Below are 17525 nucleotides of genomic sequence, written 5' to 3'. Positions count from 1 at the left end.
ATCCAAATTGGTGGTGAGGTGGGTGTGGGAGACCTGGCAGGGCATGATAATGTAACCAAGAGGAATTGCTGAAACCCTCGTGGGGACTGAGCATGGTAGTGGGACAGGAGGAAAGTCAAAGGAAATAGAGGAAAGAGCTGGGAGATAAAGGGCATTTATAGAGGTCTAGATAAAGATATGTACATATGCAAATATATTTTTATATGCGCATGGGGAAATAGATCTATGTGCATATATTTATAGGTTTAATATTAAGGTAGCAGAAGGACACTGGGTCTCCACTCAAGTACTCCCTCAATGCAAGAATACTTTCTTCTATTAAATTGGCATTCTATGATGCTCACCCTCCGGACACAATCACTGAAGACAAAGCGGATGATTAAGCAAATGTGGTGAAGAAAGTTGATGGTGCCCGGCTATTAAAGATATAGCATCTGGGGTCTTAAAGGCTTGAAGGTAAACAAGCGGTCATCTAGCTGAGAAGCAGCCAAGCCCACATGGAAGAAGCACACCAGTCTGTGTGATCATGAGGTATTGAAGGGATCAGGTATCAGGCATCAAAGAAGAAAAAAAATCATATCATTGTGTGCTCACCTTCCCGATATGATCGCTGAGGACAGATGGGTGCATAGGCAAATGTGGTAAAGACAGCACCTGGTGCCTGGCTATCAAAGGATATAGCATCTGGGGTCCTAAAGGTTTGAAGATAAACAAGCAGCCATCTAGCTCAGAAGCAACAAAGCCCACATGGAAGAAGCACACCAGCCTGTGAGATCACAAGGTGTCGAAGGGATCAGGTATCAGGCATCATCAGAACAAAAAATCTTACCATAGTGAATCAGGAGGGGAGTGCAGAGTGGAAACCCAAAGCCCTTTTGTCAGCCACTGGAGATCCCCTTGCAGAGGGGTCGGGGAGGAGATGAGCCAGTCGGTGCGATGTAACAACAATGAAAAATACAGCTTTCCTCTAGTTCCGAAATGCTTCTTCTCTCCCCCCACCCCCACTATCATGATCGCAATTCTATCTTGCAAGTCTGGCTAGACCAGAGGATGTACACTGGTACATATAGGAACTGGAAACACAGGGAATCCAGGGCCAATGATCCCTTCAGGACCGGTGGTGTGAGTGGCGATGCTAGGAGCGTAGAGGGAGAGTGGGTTGGAAAGGGGGAACCAATAACAAGGATCTACATAGAACCTCCTCCCTGGGGGAGTAGGTGAAGGGAGATGTCGGACAGGGAACGGACAGGGAAAGATATGACAAAATTATAATTTATAAATTATCAAGGGTTCATGAGGGAGGGGGGAACGGGGAGGGAGGGGGAAAAATGAGCTGATGCCAGGGGCTTAAGTGGAGAGCAAATATTTTGAGAATGATGAGGGCAATGAATGTACAAATGTGCTTTAGACAATTGATGTATGGATGGATTGTGATAAGAATTGTATGAGCCCCAAGTAAAATGATTATAAAATAAATAGGGGGCCAGTTCACTGTCCCTCAGACCCTTTGGATGGCCGGACTATAGTTTTAAAAAAAACTATGAACAAATTCCTATGCACACTGCACATGTCTTATTTTGAAGTTAAAAAAAGGGGTTGGGAAACACCAGACAGGATGCATGTGGCCCATTTGAGGACTCTTGCTGTGGGCCATAAGCTTCCTGGGCCCCACAGCTGCTGCAGGTCCCCCAGCCTGACCATTTCAGGGACGCACCTGCAGTGCCTAGGCCTCCTGGTGGTGCAGCAGTGAACTGTTGGCGGTGCACTGAAAGGTTGATGGTTCGAACCCGCCCAGGCTTCTCCTGATGATCTGCCCCCGTGAAGATCCAGTGTAGCTGACCTTAGGGGGTGCAGTTCTACTCTGCCACAGGGGCTGGCTATGAATCAGAATCAACTAAGAGACACCTGACACACTGCCAGGCCCTCCCAAACCCGCCCCCACTGGGAATGACCCCCTCCCCCCCAATCCTGCCTCTCTGCAGGAGGCCACACTGCAAAGCCAAGGGCTCTTACCTGGCTTGTCATCTTTGGTCGTCTGTGGATTTTTTAAATCTGTTTTGATCTGGGTGGGGGGAGGCGCGTGGTATGTATGGCCTAGAGGGGGACAGGGCCAGTGGGGTTGTTCCCAAGGGGGCGACTCCAGAGCTCCCTCCAGTGGTGGTGCCCTGCGTGTTCCAAGCCCCTGCACCTTCATTCATGGATCTGCTCGCTGGGTTCGTGCTGTCGCGAGACCATTGCTCCAGGTTGGGGTTCCCAGCATGACCTGAGTCAGTGACTGGCTGGGAGCTGCAGCCCCTGAAGGATCCACCGGGAGGACTGGGGGTGGGCAGAATGAGACCAGGTACAGCTTGGCCAGAAGGCCAGAGGCGCCTCCTCCCTGGAGGGGAAGACCTGGGGGCGCCGAGGGCTCACGGTCTCCCCTCTCTCCACAGTACGGCAAGAAGAAGCTGAAATACCTGCCGTACAACCACCAGCATGAGTATTTCTTCCTGAGTGAGTGCCCCTCCTCCCACACACACGTCAAGTGCCCGTCCCCCTCTATTGACATAGCCCATCTAGTCCAAAACGGAGCCCCACAGCCACCAGCCCCGTTTTACAGATGGCAACACTGAGGCTAGAGTGATCCATGATCTGTGGGCAGCAAGGGGAGGGGTGGAAGCTGTCTGCTCATCGTCCTGTCGTCGAAGAGGGCCCCAGCCCCGCGACCCCCTCCACCCCCCCCCCCGTCCCACCCAGCCCTGCACAATACCCACCAGTCTGTTCCCCGAGCCTCAGAGTCGGCGGGCAGGCGGGCGAGCCAGTGCAAACACGCCTTCTCTGCTCTCTGCAGTTGGGCCTCCGCTGCTCATCCCCTTGTATTTCCAGTATCAGATCATCAATACCATGATCGTCCGCAGAGACTGGGTGGTGAGTGGAGGGGCAGGCCTGGCGGGGGGGATGGGAGGAGGGCGGCCAGCGTGAATGGATCTGGGGGAGGTGGGGTGTGTGTGCGCGAGTGTGTGCCTGGTGGTCCTATGCCTCTGTGCATCAGTCCTAAAGAGCATTCCCCCAACACACGCGCCAGAGCTCCTGAGAAAGTTCATTGCCCTCCACACACAAGGCGTCTCTGGGTTACCAAGGTGCACAGGCCTGGTTTCCCCTAAAAGGAGAACATGCCCAGATGGATTAGCTTCCCTGCCTTGGACCCAGGCAGAACCTGGCATGGCAGATTGGGTCACTGATGGGGACACAGGACAGGACAGACAAGTGAGCAGTCACTTCCTAGTCCTGGCTGGCCGTTTGTTACTTATTTTTAATTGTTTCACACCTGAGGATGTTGAGGTTCTGAGATTATAAGACAGGCCCCCGATCTTGGTTTCTTCGTGCCCCGACTGCGGGTATCAAAAGGGAGCGGCTTTCATGGACAGCAATGTATTTTCGCTGTTTGTTGTTAGATGCCATCAAATTGGTCTGAAACACTCCCCCGGTCCTGCGCTCCGCCCTCACAATTGTGACCGTGTCTGAGCTCATTGTTAACAGCCACTGGATCAGTCCCTCTCACCGAGTCTTCCTCGGGTTGCGTAGTGATTACATGCTGGGCTTCTAATGGCAAGATCAGCAGTTCGAAGCCACCAGCCCCGTCGAGGGAGAAAGATGAGACTTTCTGCTCCTGTGAAGCATCCCCGGCTCGGAAACCCACGGGGCCAGTTCTGCTCTGTCCTCCAGGCTCTCTGAGTCGAAACGGACTCGGCAGCAGCGAGTTTGGCTTGGTTTTCACCACGTGTGAGGTCCTTTTCCTGTGAAGACATCAGCATGGGACTCTCTGCCGGGATGGTGCTGCCCTGTCGCGTGTGGTCACTGACGTCAGAGGAGTAACAACACATTAGTCATGCTGCTGAGAAAACCGTCACTGAGATTGGGCAAAGGGACCCAGTCTGGGGACATCAGGAGCAAGTGGGTCGGTCGAGGAAGCGGCCGGATGGATGCAAGGCAGCCAGCACTGGGCGGAAGGACCTGTCTTCCTCCAGGGTGAGCTGGTTTGAACAAAGGAACGTTTGCCAGTACTTTCTGCCAGTTACTCCTCCGGCCAGTGAGGGCCAAAGGGCGGGAGCAACAGCCCATGGTATCTGGACGGGCCGAGGGGCTGCAGTTCCACCCCCCGGCGGCTGCCTGAAGCTCGGGGTAGTGCTGTTTCCACCGGGCACCCTGGTTCCTGGAAGCAGCCACGTCAGCCTGGGAACAGGAGCCTGCGCCCGGCTGCTCTGATCATTTTCCTGGCTTGTGTCCCCCGAGAGACAAAGCGGACGACAGGGACAGCCCTGAAGGAGATGCGTCGGAACAAAGGAATCTGAGCAGACCCAGGGGAATTGGAGAGGCCCCTCAGGCCTTCTGGGGCCCAGGTAACCACCTGGCCAATCTGATGGCCCTGCCCTGGCCACCGCTGGGAGCAGGCTCAGGCCCGCCAATGGGGTTCGCTGTTTAAATAGCAGCTGCTTGAACCTCTCCCCAGGAGTCCAGGTGGCTGGAACGGGTCAGTGCCTGACAACGCACTAGAGACTGGAGGGTCAAACCAGCCCAGAGGCACCTCAGAAGAAAGGCCGGGCTGCCTGCTTCCAAACATCACAGTACACCGGGGTCCTCTGCCTATATGGAGTCTTCTGCATGCAGAGTACCAGGAGTCAGAAGCCGCTTGAGGACAACGGGCAGGTTTCTGGTTTTTTCTCCTGTTGGTCTGTGGACAGACTTCGCCCTGGTGCTGGGTGGCGTGGAGTGAGAAGCCGGGTCTCAGTGGCTCAGACCCGGCCCCTCCCTCAGGAATCCTGACCTGGGTGTTGGCGGGGAGGCGGAAGGTACTGTTTTTCTGTTGGGTGGTCGCCGTGAGTTTGGGTACAGAGTGGAGTTGCGGCTGGGGCCGTGGTTCGCCGAGGGGTGATCGAGATGGCCTGCCTGCAGACTGGAAGGCAACTGACACTAGAAACAGCAGTCTCTGCTGAAGCTGATCACCGGGCCTTCTCTCCACCCCAATGCCACACCCCTGTAAAGCCGAGGGGTGGGGTAGGCTAAACGTTGAGCCTAAGCCTTTGCATAGGGATCATTACAGAGCACAGCCCGTGCACGGTGCCTGCAGGGCTGGGGCACAGCCACCAGTGGCTACATTCCCGGTGTCGTCCTGCCGCTCGTTGGGCCGGTGACGTCCCCAGTCTACCTTCCTCACAGCCCAGCCTCCTAGAGGATTCTGGGGGTGCCCTTCTCATCATAGACCAAGAGGGCATCCTTCACACAGAACAAGGGGTACAGCGTGGTTGAAGATGGGGCAAAGGGGTGCCTCGCGGTCGAACCCCCTCACCGAGGTTATTCAGCCCGGGCGCCGTGCAAGCGCTCCAGGAAATGAGCGGATGAAGGAGAACACGGCATCGGCATTGGAGGAAGGCTCGCGACCAACCTCCACACACAGGTGACCCAACCGTGCTGCTGCAGTGGAAGAGGGCTAGACGCAATCACCGGTGAAGGCCAAGGCGCACTGCCTCCGCATTGCCGGCATCTCGACACCAATGAAGCCCAGATCCTCCCACGTGGCCCGGGGAGCGTCATCCTGATGAACGGAGACAGTGTGGAAGCTGACAAGGGTGTCACTCGATTGGCTCCACCATCGGTGCCCAGAGCAGCAGCAGCCAAGAGATCACATGATGCGTTGCCTGGCTCTTGCATGCACAAGACCTCGGAGGGCTGGGGTGCCCCTGACCCCAAAGATGATCTTTGTAGTCACCTCCCATCAAATACGTTAACGACTGGTTCGTGACTAATGACCATTTAAGCATAACAAAAGAATGTTGCTTATGTCCTACAGGTAATACTGACAGAAGAGCAATAAAAGAGGGACCCGAAACTAGATTAAGTTATAAGAACGCTTTTTTAAATGTTAATAAAAATATTAAATTCTGTCCCCCCCAAAAAATGACCCTGCTACTTAAGATACTATTTCCATATTATTTCTATTTTTTTAATTCAATTAATTAATTAATTTCCGTATTGCTTCTTGATTGGCATATCCTTCACCTTTATCCGAGCATCCTCTGCTGTGTGATGTTTCCATTGTGGGAGACAGATCTGTGCTTTTAGAGGCAGCCCAATTAGACAGGAGTCACTGTGTTTGCTGTATTGGAGTGTACTGTGTTCTCCATTGAAAAACCCCTTCCTGCTTCATTGGTCTGACAATAACATTTAGCTCTCTGAATACTTTCAGGAAATTCCATAACTCACTCACCCTATCGTGGGAATTTGGGGCGTGACACAGAGCTGAAATGAATGACAGTGTGTCACCCTTGGGGATTTTTTCCCCTCTGTCTTTACAGAGTACATTTGTTTCCTGGAGTATCAAACGCCAGGGAATAAAAAACAGTATTTCATCAAACTTGTTACTCATCAGATAACAACTCTTAGGGAATGAGTAAGTCGACATGACAGGCCTAGTTCTGTCTAATATTTTTATCCCTCCGGATGGAGCAAACATTACCACGGGCGCTCTGCATACGCTGCTGGACGTTCGCAAAGAGAATGGAGTGGTCGTTTGTGGTCTCCACGTTGGGCAGCTGCCCCGGGACCCACCGCACAAAGAACCCTGGTTGCAAATATCAGTTTGACAACCGGTTCACGGAACTCAACAGAAAGTCGGGGATCGGTTCCGCCAAACTGGTGCAAACCAGCTGAATCCCACCCCTGGCTCCCCTGCTTGAGAAAGCTGGCCAGTAGGTGGGGAGGATGGGGAAGAACAGATGCCCTTGACTTCCAGCCTGGAGTATTGAATAGACCCTGGGCTGCCAGAGAAAGATCTGTCTCAGAAGAAATGAAGCCAGCGTGCACCATAGAAGCGAAGATGCCAAGGCTTCGCCTCACACACATGGGCCACACAGTCTGGAGGGGGACCGGTCCTGGGAAAGGACGTCGTGCTTGGTAGAATTAAGGGTCCGTGAAGAGGAGGGAGGCCCTGAGTTAGTTTATTGTGCCAACCTGGACGATAAGCACATGTGAGGTTAACTGAAGCACGGAAACAGAAAGGTGAGCCTCGCCTTTGGAGTTCTCGGGTCTCTTGCTTTCTGATGGTTGGACCAGGGGGCAGCTGCCTTAGCCAGTTCCCTGCTTCAGCTGGCAAGGCTCACTTCCTGCAAGACATTCTCAAGGAGAAGTCACATGGACCTACCCGATGCAGCCCTGGGTGCTGGAGCAGCTGTGTGGAGACCCCTGCCAGCACTGAGATGCTTACATGTTCACTGATTCGGCTTTCCTCCTGTAGTTGGCATCATAGTGTGTGTTTTGTGAGATGGAGGAGGACTTTGTGGATTGGTGTTGGACTTGTGGGCTTGGGCAGCACTGGGTTGGGATGTTCTCTTGATGTGCACTTACCCATTGTATCAAACTCTCTCTTATACATGAGTTTCTGTGGATTTGTTTCTCTAAAGTATGCAGATTCACACAGCCCTCAGGGAGGTAGGTTGACACAGTGGCTGCAATAATGGGTTCACGCAACAAGGATTGCGCAGCCGGCGCATGGTCAGGCGGGGTTCCGTTCTGTTGTGCACTGGGTCACCATGAGTTGGAATCGACTTGACGGCACCTCCCAATGAGATTCTGAAGCAGCACTGGGGCTCCGTGGCAGCCAGGGAAGATTTCTGGCCACGTGAAGGGAGGAACCTTCTGGAAGGACCAGACGTTGAGCACCAGATGCAGGGAAGCAGGCACGGCCTGAGGTGGACATGAGCCGGGTCAACAAGGCGGCGGGAGAATTGAGGTGGGGTCGACTTGGTGTTAGGTGACTCTGAGGGCCCAAGGTCAAGGCTGTGGTCTAGCTGCAGCATGTGGACTTAGAGCAGAGAGGAGGTAGACGGATGGGCTATGAGCCGTGCAGGAGGGACAGTGGAGGAAGCCAGAGGGAGACGCTTGCCCAGGAAGAGAGAAGATGCCTGAGCTTGGACTGCCTGACAGTCCCTTGCGAGGGGCAGGAGGATAGAGTGGAGGGAACCAGAAGGGACTCTGTCCTGGGCAAGGGGCCGGCAGTGTCAGGCCACTGAGAGGACCAATGATGTCCATTGCCCTTGGCCACCTGCACTGCCCTATGACGGTAGTGAAAGGGGATCCAAGGTTGGTGGTGGACGGCCACTGTTGTGGGCTGGTATTGGCAGTACTTCAGAAGGAGAGGCTGCTGACCTCTGGCCCCCGGCCAGGGCTGTCCTCTGGGCTAATGTCCCTGCCCTCTTCGCTTGCTCTGCTCTTTCACAAAGCACCTGGCCCACCTGCTGCTGGAACAGCCAGTGTGTTTCCTTACAGACAGGCCTGGGGAGTGTTGCTCAGTGGCTGGGGCCCAAGTTCCCAGAGGCCCCTGGGGTTCCTTAGGCACCACTGCCCCTCAGTTCACGTGTGGTTCCCATCCGGCGCATGACACGGAGGCTGCGGCTCGCCTGCGTCTAATCCTGTTTCCCCTGCAGGACTTGGCCTGGGCCATCAGCTACTATGTCCGTTTCTTCGTCACCTACAGCCCTTTCTTTGGCATCCTGGGAGCCCTCCTCTTCCTCAACTTTATCAGGTGCCCGGGCATGGTCGTTCTCCTCTGGGACCCCAATGGGGAGGGCAATTCTGGGGGCCACCCGAGGGAAGGCCCCAGGGGCTCCACTTCCCGAGTTGGGGTCTCCGTGGTGGCCAGGGCCCTGGGAGCCCCCAGTGGTGGTCCGCCCACACCTCCAGCAGAGCTCTCCTCTCGTAGGTTCCTGGAGAGCCACTGGTTCGTGTGGGTCACGCAGATGAATCACATCGTCATGGAGATCGACCGCGAGTCCTACCGGGACTGGTTCAGCAGCCAGGTGAGGGCCCCGCCAGCCAGCCGGGCCCTTCAGAGCCCAGGCCTCAGGGCATGTTCTCAGCCCCCTGAAATGGAGTCCCAGGAGACCAACGCCCAGGAAGGGCGGCAGGGCTGGCTTGGAGGGGAACGGAGGCCCATGGGTCTGCCTTTGGCTGCTCACCGCCTCCCCCCTTTCTTTCTCCCCCCTCCCCGCAGCTGGCAGCCACCTGCAACGTGGAGCAGTCCTTCTTCAACGACTGGTTCAGCGGGCACCTCAACTTCCAGATTGAGCACCAGTGAGTGTGGGCGGGCCGGGCAGGAGGCAGCAGGCGGTGGGCGGGCACTTCCCATGCTGGGTCGTGATTCTGCAGCCAGCCCATGGGGGCCGTGTCCCCAGGGAAGCAGTGATAACCACCCCTTTCACAGTTCACCGAGAGCTTGCACGGGGGAGCAGGGCAGGAATGGGGAGGCCCCACTCGATCAATGGGGAAACTGAGGCCCGCTACGTCCCCACCACCCATGCTGCCCCTCGTCTTTGTCTCACCTTCTGCCACATTTACAACCCTCCCCCGCCCCCACTCTGATTCCCTCTCTGGAGGATGAGCATGCATCCCAGGCCCACTGTCCCCTGCCTGAAGCGCAGAGTCAGGAGGGCCAATGGGTCTAAGGCACTGCGTTCAGGACCCAGCCTCTCCCGGTGGCGTGGGTTCAAATCCCTCTCCAGACAGTATGACTGACCAAGGAGCCCCGGTGGCATCAGTGGTCACGCATCAGGAGCCTAACCAGCAAGGTCGGCGGTACAAAACCACCAGCCTGCTCTGCCGGAGAAAGACGAGACTTTCTGTTCCCGTAAAGAATCCGTCTCCGAAACCCATAGGGGCAGTTCTACCCTGTGCCGTAGGGTGGCCGTGAGTCACAGTCGACTCGATGGCGGTGCGTTTGGTTTCTGCTGTAGAGCGTAAGCACCCTGTCCATGAACGGCCCCTCTACATCGGTGCCAGCCAATCACCAGGTGCCCTCGGGAGTACTTGGGGAGAGCCGCACCCCAACGCAGGTCCTGGCTGTCATGTCTGGGTCCCTGGGCCTCATGTTCCTGCCCATTTACCTCCCTCCCAGCCTCTTTCCCACCATGCCCCGGCACAACTTCCACAAGATCGCCCCACTGGTGAAGTCCTTGTGTGCCAAGCATGGCATCCAGTACCAGGAGAAGCCGTTGCTCAGGGCTCTGATGGACATTGTCAGGTGAGGACCCCTGTGGGCACTGGACTTGGCAGGGGCTGAGAAGGGGCTCTCCAGCAGGGACCCCTTTGAGCACTGGGCCGGGCGGGGGCGGAGGCCCAGGAGGCAGTTTCCAGGACGGACCCCTGTCGGCTCAAGGCTGGGCAGGGAGCAACTGCCAGCAGAGCCCCCAGCATGCAACAGTGGCGACCACTCGGGGTCTCAGGCCTGCTTGCTACAATGGGCCCCCAACCAGGGCATCTCCTTGCAACGAAACTTGTCTGAGGCAGTGCCTGGGATCCAGGGGGACCATGCCGGGGTGCCCTGAGCTGACCTCACCCCCGGCCACTGATCCCAGCCCTCTCTCCACAGCTCACTGAAGAAGTCCGGGCAGCTATGGCTGGATGCCTATCTCCATAAGTGAAGCTGTTGCTTGTGGGGGTGCGGGCCAACGGGAGGGTGGGGTGTCATTCTGAGGGGTGTCCAGGAGGCTCATGGGCCCCTGATTTGGTTTTCTCTTCCTCTTTCCCTTCTCTCCTGCCTCCACCCTCTGTTATGGGGGTCTGTCCTGTCAGTCCGGCCCCTTCCCCCTGGCCTTCCAGCCTCCAGTCAGGAGCACAGGGAGGTCATCTTCAGGGGTGTGTCTCTGCCTCTACCCTTCACCCCTAAAGACTGGACAGACCAGAGTCCACCAGTGGGGGCAGTGTGTTGGGCAAGCAGATGGCCCCCACGTCTCAGACCTGACTCCACAGCTGGCCTGCCCTTGGTGCCCCATCAAGGCCCATTGAATGTCTAGAATATGCTCAGGCCTCCCCACCCCACCCAACCCTGACCGTGTTCTCTGACAGATGCAGTTCCATCGAACCAAACCCCAGTACCCACAATGCTGGCACTTAAATGAAGGGGGTCCCTGAGAGGGCTTAGCCGAGGCCAGGGCTTGGAGGGGGCAGGCAGCTGCCTATGGGGCTGGGGGAGCCTGCGTTCTCAGGCGCGGGGACCCCACCTCCAGCCGGTGACTGGGCTCCACAGGCACCGGCCCCCCTCCCATCTTCCCTCTTGTTATTTTACCATGTGCTACAGGGTGCCTTCTGACTGGGTGGCAGAGGCCCTGGGCCTGGTGACAATCCGTCTTTTACCACAGGCCCTCCAGGGGCCCCGATGTTGGGGGGGTAGGGGAGAGAGCTCAGGCGCTGGAGCTGTTCATTTGAAAACCTAACCCACTAATCAATATTTAGCTTCAGGGAGTTGGGGGAGGGGGGATGTGAACAAGCCCAGAGTGGGGGCCTCCTCGGGGGGACCCGCAGCTAGCCAGCTGGTGTTAAAAGGTCTCCTGATCCTCACGGCAATGGCAACCCAGATACGGCCTGCCTTCCCCAGAGGAGGGGCTTGTTCTGTGGGGACCCGGCGGAACTTTTTATCACGTGGCTGCCCCAACCCCTGTGTGATTTTGGAAATAAAAGAGGTAATTTTATTCCCACGGCTTCCTAACTCAGTGGCGGCAACCCTGGGGGTGGGAGTGGGGGCGGTGACCAGCAGGCCAGGCCCATGCCGCCTGGCAGCCCCCTGCGGTTGCCCTGCCCAGAGCTGCTGCCTCGGCTCTGAAGAACACCCTTCCCAGAAATGCTCTCCGACCCAGAACCAGCCTGCTTCCTTCTTCCTCCTCTTCCTCCACGGGGACCCTCAGCAGCTGAGGGAAACCCCGTGCCTGCCAGACTGCAGGAAGTATCGCAGGGTGGTTATAGGCCCTGTGTATGTCTGGGTGGACTAGAGAAACAAATCCATGGACCCACATGTATAAGAAAGAGGTTTATATGCAAGAGCAATTGAATATACAGCCCAGTCCAAGTCCATCAGTCCAATATTAGCCCGTATGTCCAATACCAATCTATAAAGTCCTCTTCAGACTCACGAAACACATGCAATGACGCCGAATGCAGAAGATCACAGGCCTGTGGGTAGAAGGTCCTTGTATCCAGTGGCATTGGAAACATCTCAACTCTGCCAGGGGTCGAATCTCCCACCTCCAAGGAGGAAGTACCAATTTCCTAGAATTTTCAGAAGGCCATGGCCACACAGAGGCCTCATTGGCTATGATCTATTGACAGACTAGACTCCACCCCTTTACTCATAAAGCCTCAAATTGACAATTAGGTAACTACCACAAGCCCCTTTCCTAAGTTCCTCCTGCCCCTGCTCCCCACCCTTCTCTGACCCACTCGGTCCACAGGCCAGTGTTGCCTGGCTTCCTCCAGACGTCAAAATCTCAACCAACCTTTGGGCCCTTCTACCTGTCCCCATGTCCACATTCACTCCATCCAGGCAGCCTGGGAAAGCCAGGGTTATCCCACAGAGATGAGGTGGAGCTCAGTGTAACTTGCCTCCACGCTGCTCCAACTGGACCTCCTGCCAGCAGGGCTGGGCCGTGCTCCGGAGTGGAGTCTCCCGTGTATTGCCCAGCCTCTGGGGGCTGGCTGGCCAGCTGAGGTGTATGACTCCCTGGAGGTGCCGAGCAGCCCAGAGGCAAAGGTCCAGCCCCACACTGGTTCCCTGTGGCATTGGGTGAGGCCTGAACCCCTTTACCCACTGCCCGGCCTCCGTCTCTCCATCAGCCCAGTGAAGGAACTGGACCAGAAGGTTCCAGGAACACAGGGCCTCGCCCTCAGAGACCCTCAAAGCTGGAGACCCCTCCCATCCCTCCTGCCTGAGTTGGACCTTTACCCTCGCCCTCCGGGTGGGGCAGAACAGAACTGGTTACTAGTCCAGGTCTGTATCCCCTGCCAGCCGGAAGTTCAGGTCCCCTGCCAGCCGGAAGTTCAGGATCCATCCTTGTGACAAACCATGGGGAGAGGGAGGAGCGTGGAACAGAAGGGTCAGTGGGTGGGGGAGCCTTTGAGGGGCTAGGCGGGCATGCTGCAGCCATGAGGGGAGCCTGACAAACCCTGTCCAGGTGGTCGGACCCCTGGACCTCACTCCTGCCTTGCCAAGCACCACCCTCGTGTCGCAAAGCTGGGCTACCGTGCCTGTGAGTGCCGGCAGTGGCAGTGCCCAGCTGCACAGGGGGATGATGTGTTTGAGATGTGCCCGAGGCTGGTCCCTATGAGGAGGGTGCCCTATACTGCTCTCCGGCCTTTCCACTGCCACTACCAGCCACCACGGCACTCAGTTCTCTGCTGGGTTCAAGACTACACGACCATGTGGCTCACAGGCCTCAGCCAAGCGGCATATTGAGTGGGGTGCACCGCTGGAGGCCAGTTACAGCGTGAGTGTGCAAACCCCTTATACCTGGCCTGTCAGTGCTGGCTCTGAAGCCTCCTGGGCTCACCTACCCCTCAGGGTCCCAGCCCTGGGCCCTGTCACAACTCAGGAGATTCCACTCTGCTGCCTCCTAGTTGAAATGCCTCCGTGGGCTTGGCTGTTTATAGCTACAAGTTCTTTGCCATCTCTAGGCCTGCCCTCCCGGGCAGCTGCAGGCTGAGAAGCCAGGAGGCCACTTTGAGGACTAAGGTGCGCCTTGGTCAGGCCTTGGTCTTTCCCATGACCTCATGCCGGTGAACGTTGGGCACGGACGACCACAGAATCGGTGCCTTTGAATGATGACGCCGAAGACTGTCGAAAGTACCACGGACGGTCGGAGCGACCAGCCAGTCTGACTCGGTGGAAGTACATCCACGTGTTCCTCAGAGGCAAGGGTGGCAAGACTCAGTCTTAAATACGTTGGACACGTCTGGTCAGGAGAGACCTGGCCCTGGAAAAGGATGCCCTGTTTGGTCAAGTAGAGGAGCAGCCAAAAGGCAGGCACTGGACAAGGTGGAAGGACACTGGCCGCACCAGTGGGCTGACTCGCACATAACAATCGAGGAGACCAGGGTGCAGGAGTAGGCGGTGGGTGTCTAGTGCTATTATATGAGGGTCGTTATGAGATCCAACTCAACAGCACCTTGGGACAGGCCACAGACACTTCGCTTGCACAGGCTATTGGCCAATCCCTGCAAGGAGTATGCCAGTCACAGAAGGCTGCAGTAGGGCCAGGCAGGTGAATGTCAATCACGCTCAACCCAAACCAAATTCACTGCCATCAAGTCAATTCCGACTCCCCCCGACCCTGTAATGCAAACTAGAACTGCCCCTGTGAGTTGCTAAGACAGCTCTTAGGGGAGTAGAAAGCCTCATCTTACCCCCACGGGATCGGCTGGTAGTTTTGAACTGCCGACCTTGTGGTCAGTAGTCCATCATGTAACCCATTATGCCATCGGGGCCCCTTGTCAATCAACCTGAACGAAAGCAGCAAACTTTCTGGGCTATGGGGAGTGGGGTGGGGGGCATTCCTGGGCACATAAAGGAATTCCCACCCTTCTCAGACGCCTCCGCCTATTCCCAGACTCCCTGAGGCACTCTCTCCCAGCATCCCCGAGCCATAGGGTCCCCACCCCATCAAATTTAGCCAAGGTGGTCCTGAACTTGTTCTGAGCATGATTAGGAAGACCTCTCAACAGGCTCTCAGTGGGAAGGCTGGTGGCCCAAGTTTATCCACTGGTACTTCAGAAGAAAGGCCTGTCTGGCATCCTGCGTGCAACATGGCACCACCATTGGCAACCTTGGCAGCAGAGTTCTCGGACACACGAGCAGTCACCATGACCGAAGTGGTCTTGCCCTAACAGAAGAGCGTGTTTTGCTCAGGAGAAGTGAGGGGTGTCCTCTCTGCAGAGGCAGCAGCAGCGATGGATGGGATTACAGGCGATGTGGGGAGACCCCAGTGGCTATTTTAGGGCAGGCTCCCAAAGATGTTGAGTTGGCTCCAACTCATGACACCCAACACAATGGAATGAAATGCTGCCCGGTCCCTGGTTCCCAGGACCAATGTGGGTCAGACCATTGAGATCCAGGGGGCTTTCACGGTTGGTTGGTTGGTTGGTTGGTTGGTTGAAAGGAGACTACCAGGCCTTTCTTCAGTCTACCTTAGCCTGGAACCCGTTCAGTGACGACGCACAAGCCTCACCAACAAGAGGAGTGGTAGGTGCATGGTCAGGAATCAAACCCAGTTCTCCCACAAGGCAGGCAAGAATTCCGCTAATGGGCGGCCACTGTGCCCTCAACCGCCACCAGGGACAGCCTAGAGCAGGGCCGGCCTGACGCTGCAGGTGCCCTAGGGGGCGCTGCAGGCTCAGCATTCCCGCTGGGTTGGGCAGAGTTCACAGCTCCAGATTAGCTCCTCCCAGCATGTGCCTGGACAGCTGACAAACTGGGATGAGACCAGCCAGGGAAGGGAAAGGTGGCGCCTGGGGCCCTCCTGCCGGGGAGGAGGGGTGGGTGGAGGCAGGTAAGTATGGTGGCAGGAGTCAGTAAGGACTGACAGGTGGACACTCCTGGCAGAGGTGAGGATTTCAGGAGTTAGCTTTTGAGGCAAGGAAGATCCAGGAGGAACCAGGGACTCAGAGGGCCTGGGGGAACAAGGGGTGTGGCTGAACATGGAGCCCCCCGGCCCCAGCGGGTGCTCACACCCTATGAACCAGTCCCCTTCTAAGCGTGCGGCGGGTTTGCAGGGAAGCAAGCCCTTCTCTATCTCCAGCCCCGGAATAACGATGGTTCAGAGGCTGAATCACACAGCCTAAGGCCTGTCTGACCCCAGAGAGGGAACAAGCCCCTTGGGTGGGGTGGGACAGGGCTGGGTGGTACCTGGCCCCCCTCTGACTATGGCCAAGCTGGAGTGGAGTGCATTGGTCTCATAACCTCTAGACCCCCCAGCAGCTGTCCTCTGCCAGCTTTCCCACCCCCACCCCGGCGGGGGAGAGGGGTTCCTGCCTATTCTGCCTGAACTGGGAGGCTATTATAGGTCTCAGGCTGGCTGCCCCAAGTCTGGGAGTGATGGTAGCTGGAGACACTTCCTTGGCACACTGAGCAGATATGTACCTAAGATAGGACAGGCGTGGCACTGCCCTGGGAGCCACTGGTTACCATGTTTCCACCAGCTGTGGAGGTCGCTCAGCAATGCTTTCATACTAAACTCCCATGGGCTCATAGCCCTGGTGGTGTAGTGGTTTATACATTGGGCTGCTAATGGCAAGATCAATAGTTCAAAACCAGCAGCCACTCCTCAGGGGAAAGATGAGGCTTTTTACTCCTGTCAAGAGTTACAGTCTTGAAAATCAACTGGGGGGTGGGGTGGGGGAGACGAGGACAGGCAGTTCTACCATGTCCTACAGGGTCCTTATGAGTTCCGACCAGATGGCAGCAAGATGGGTTTTGTTTATTTTGGGCCTTTTGTTGATGGGCGGCTCGCTGAGCTGCTCGCCACAAGGTCAGCAGTTCAAAACCACTAACCACACCGTCTGAGACAGAGGAGGCTTGCTGCTTCCATAAAGGTGCAAGGTCTCTGAAACCCACAGAGCCAGTCCTCTGTCCTGTTGGGTGGCTCTGAGCCAGAATTGTCCTGACGGCAAGGGGCTTGGTTTTCTGTTCTCTTATGGGGTCAAGGCAGACAGCGGGGGTCCTGCTCTGCTGGAGGCGGGTAGAGAAGATTCAGAAGGAAAAGACAGTGACCTGGAGGCCACCAGGGGCCGTTTGCATGAACGAGAGCAAGGACGGTGGTGGGGTGAGTGTGCAGCATCAGCCTGCATTCGGTAACAGAGGACGGCGCTCAGCTTGTCTTTGTGGGCTGACAGACACGACTCAGAGGCCTGCCCGGGGTGCCATTCCCTGAAGACCCGCCTCTGCATCTGGCACAGGACTCGATGCCCGGGGAGGCGTGGGAAGCAGGACACAGCACTCAGTCCGTTTGTCCTCCCATCCCCCAAAGCACATGACCAGACTGGTCCCCGCCCCCAGCAGTGAATGAGACCAGGGTTTTAGGGACCCTGGCCATGTGCTTGTGGGAGGGTGCAGAGGGGGAGCTCCCCAGGGGCTAGGGTGAGCTCCAGGAGTCCAGGGGCCTGTGTCACCCCGGCCCTGCACAGAGCATGTACCCACATGCGCGTGACAGTGGTGGATGCTGCCAGCACTGTGCTGTTGTTAGTGGCTGTCCTACCGCTTTGGCTCAGTCCAGGCCCGTGTTATAGATTAACACTCCCCCAGAGGGGTTTCTTAGCTGCCATCCTAACCAAAAAAGATCGCTGGGACTTTCTTCTGCACCACCACCACCACCACCGGGCAAGTTTGAACTTCCAACCTTTAGGTCAGCAGAGAAGCACAAGGCGTTTGTGCCACTCAGCAACCCCAACCCCTTGTTGTCGAGTTGATTCTGATTCCTGGCCACCCCGCAGGTGTGTCAGAGTGGAGCTGGGTCCCAGGGATTCTTCGTGGGCTGACTTTTGGGGAAGGAGACCACCAGGCCTTTCTTCCGAGTTGCCTCTGGTCGGAACTCACAAACTTCCAACTTTGGGGCTGGCTGCGGAGGGTGTTGGCCGGTGTGTGTACCTCTCAGGGACCTGGGGTCTGGGAGCTGCCCTGTGGCAGCTGAGTGGTGGTTGGTACGATGGCCCTGGTCACCACAAGCCCTGATGTG

At 56.6% G+C, this 17525-nt stretch overlaps 1 protein-coding gene across 1 annotated transcript in view; it reads left to right on the top strand.

The window, feature by feature from the left end:
- Positions 1–11498, top strand: part of FADS2 (fatty acid desaturase 2) — a 32414-nt gene extending 20916 nt beyond the window's left edge. Inside the window, exons 6-12 of the mRNA XM_075545630.1 lie at positions 2433–2493; positions 2831–2907; positions 8460–8557; positions 8735–8831; positions 9026–9105; positions 9926–10051; positions 10400–11498. Coding sequence (XP_075401745.1) covers positions 2433–2493; positions 2831–2907; positions 8460–8557; positions 8735–8831; positions 9026–9105; positions 9926–10051; positions 10400–10451 — 591 coding nt within the window. The 3' untranslated portion in view covers positions 10452–11498. The remainder of the gene's footprint in view (positions 1–2432; positions 2494–2830; positions 2908–8459; positions 8558–8734; positions 8832–9025; positions 9106–9925; positions 10052–10399) is intronic.
- The last annotated feature ends 6027 nt before the right edge of the window (positions 11499–17525 follow it).

The sequence above is a fragment of the Tenrec ecaudatus genome, chromosome 4, assembly GCF_050624435.1.
Source record: "Tenrec ecaudatus isolate mTenEca1 chromosome 4, mTenEca1.hap1, whole genome shotgun sequence".
In the NCBI taxonomy this organism is placed as follows: Eukaryota; Metazoa; Chordata; class Mammalia; order Afrosoricida; family Tenrecidae; genus Tenrec; species Tenrec ecaudatus.
The sequence above is the reverse complement of the archived record's forward strand: the minus strand, read 5'-3'. Positions and strand labels throughout refer to the sequence as shown.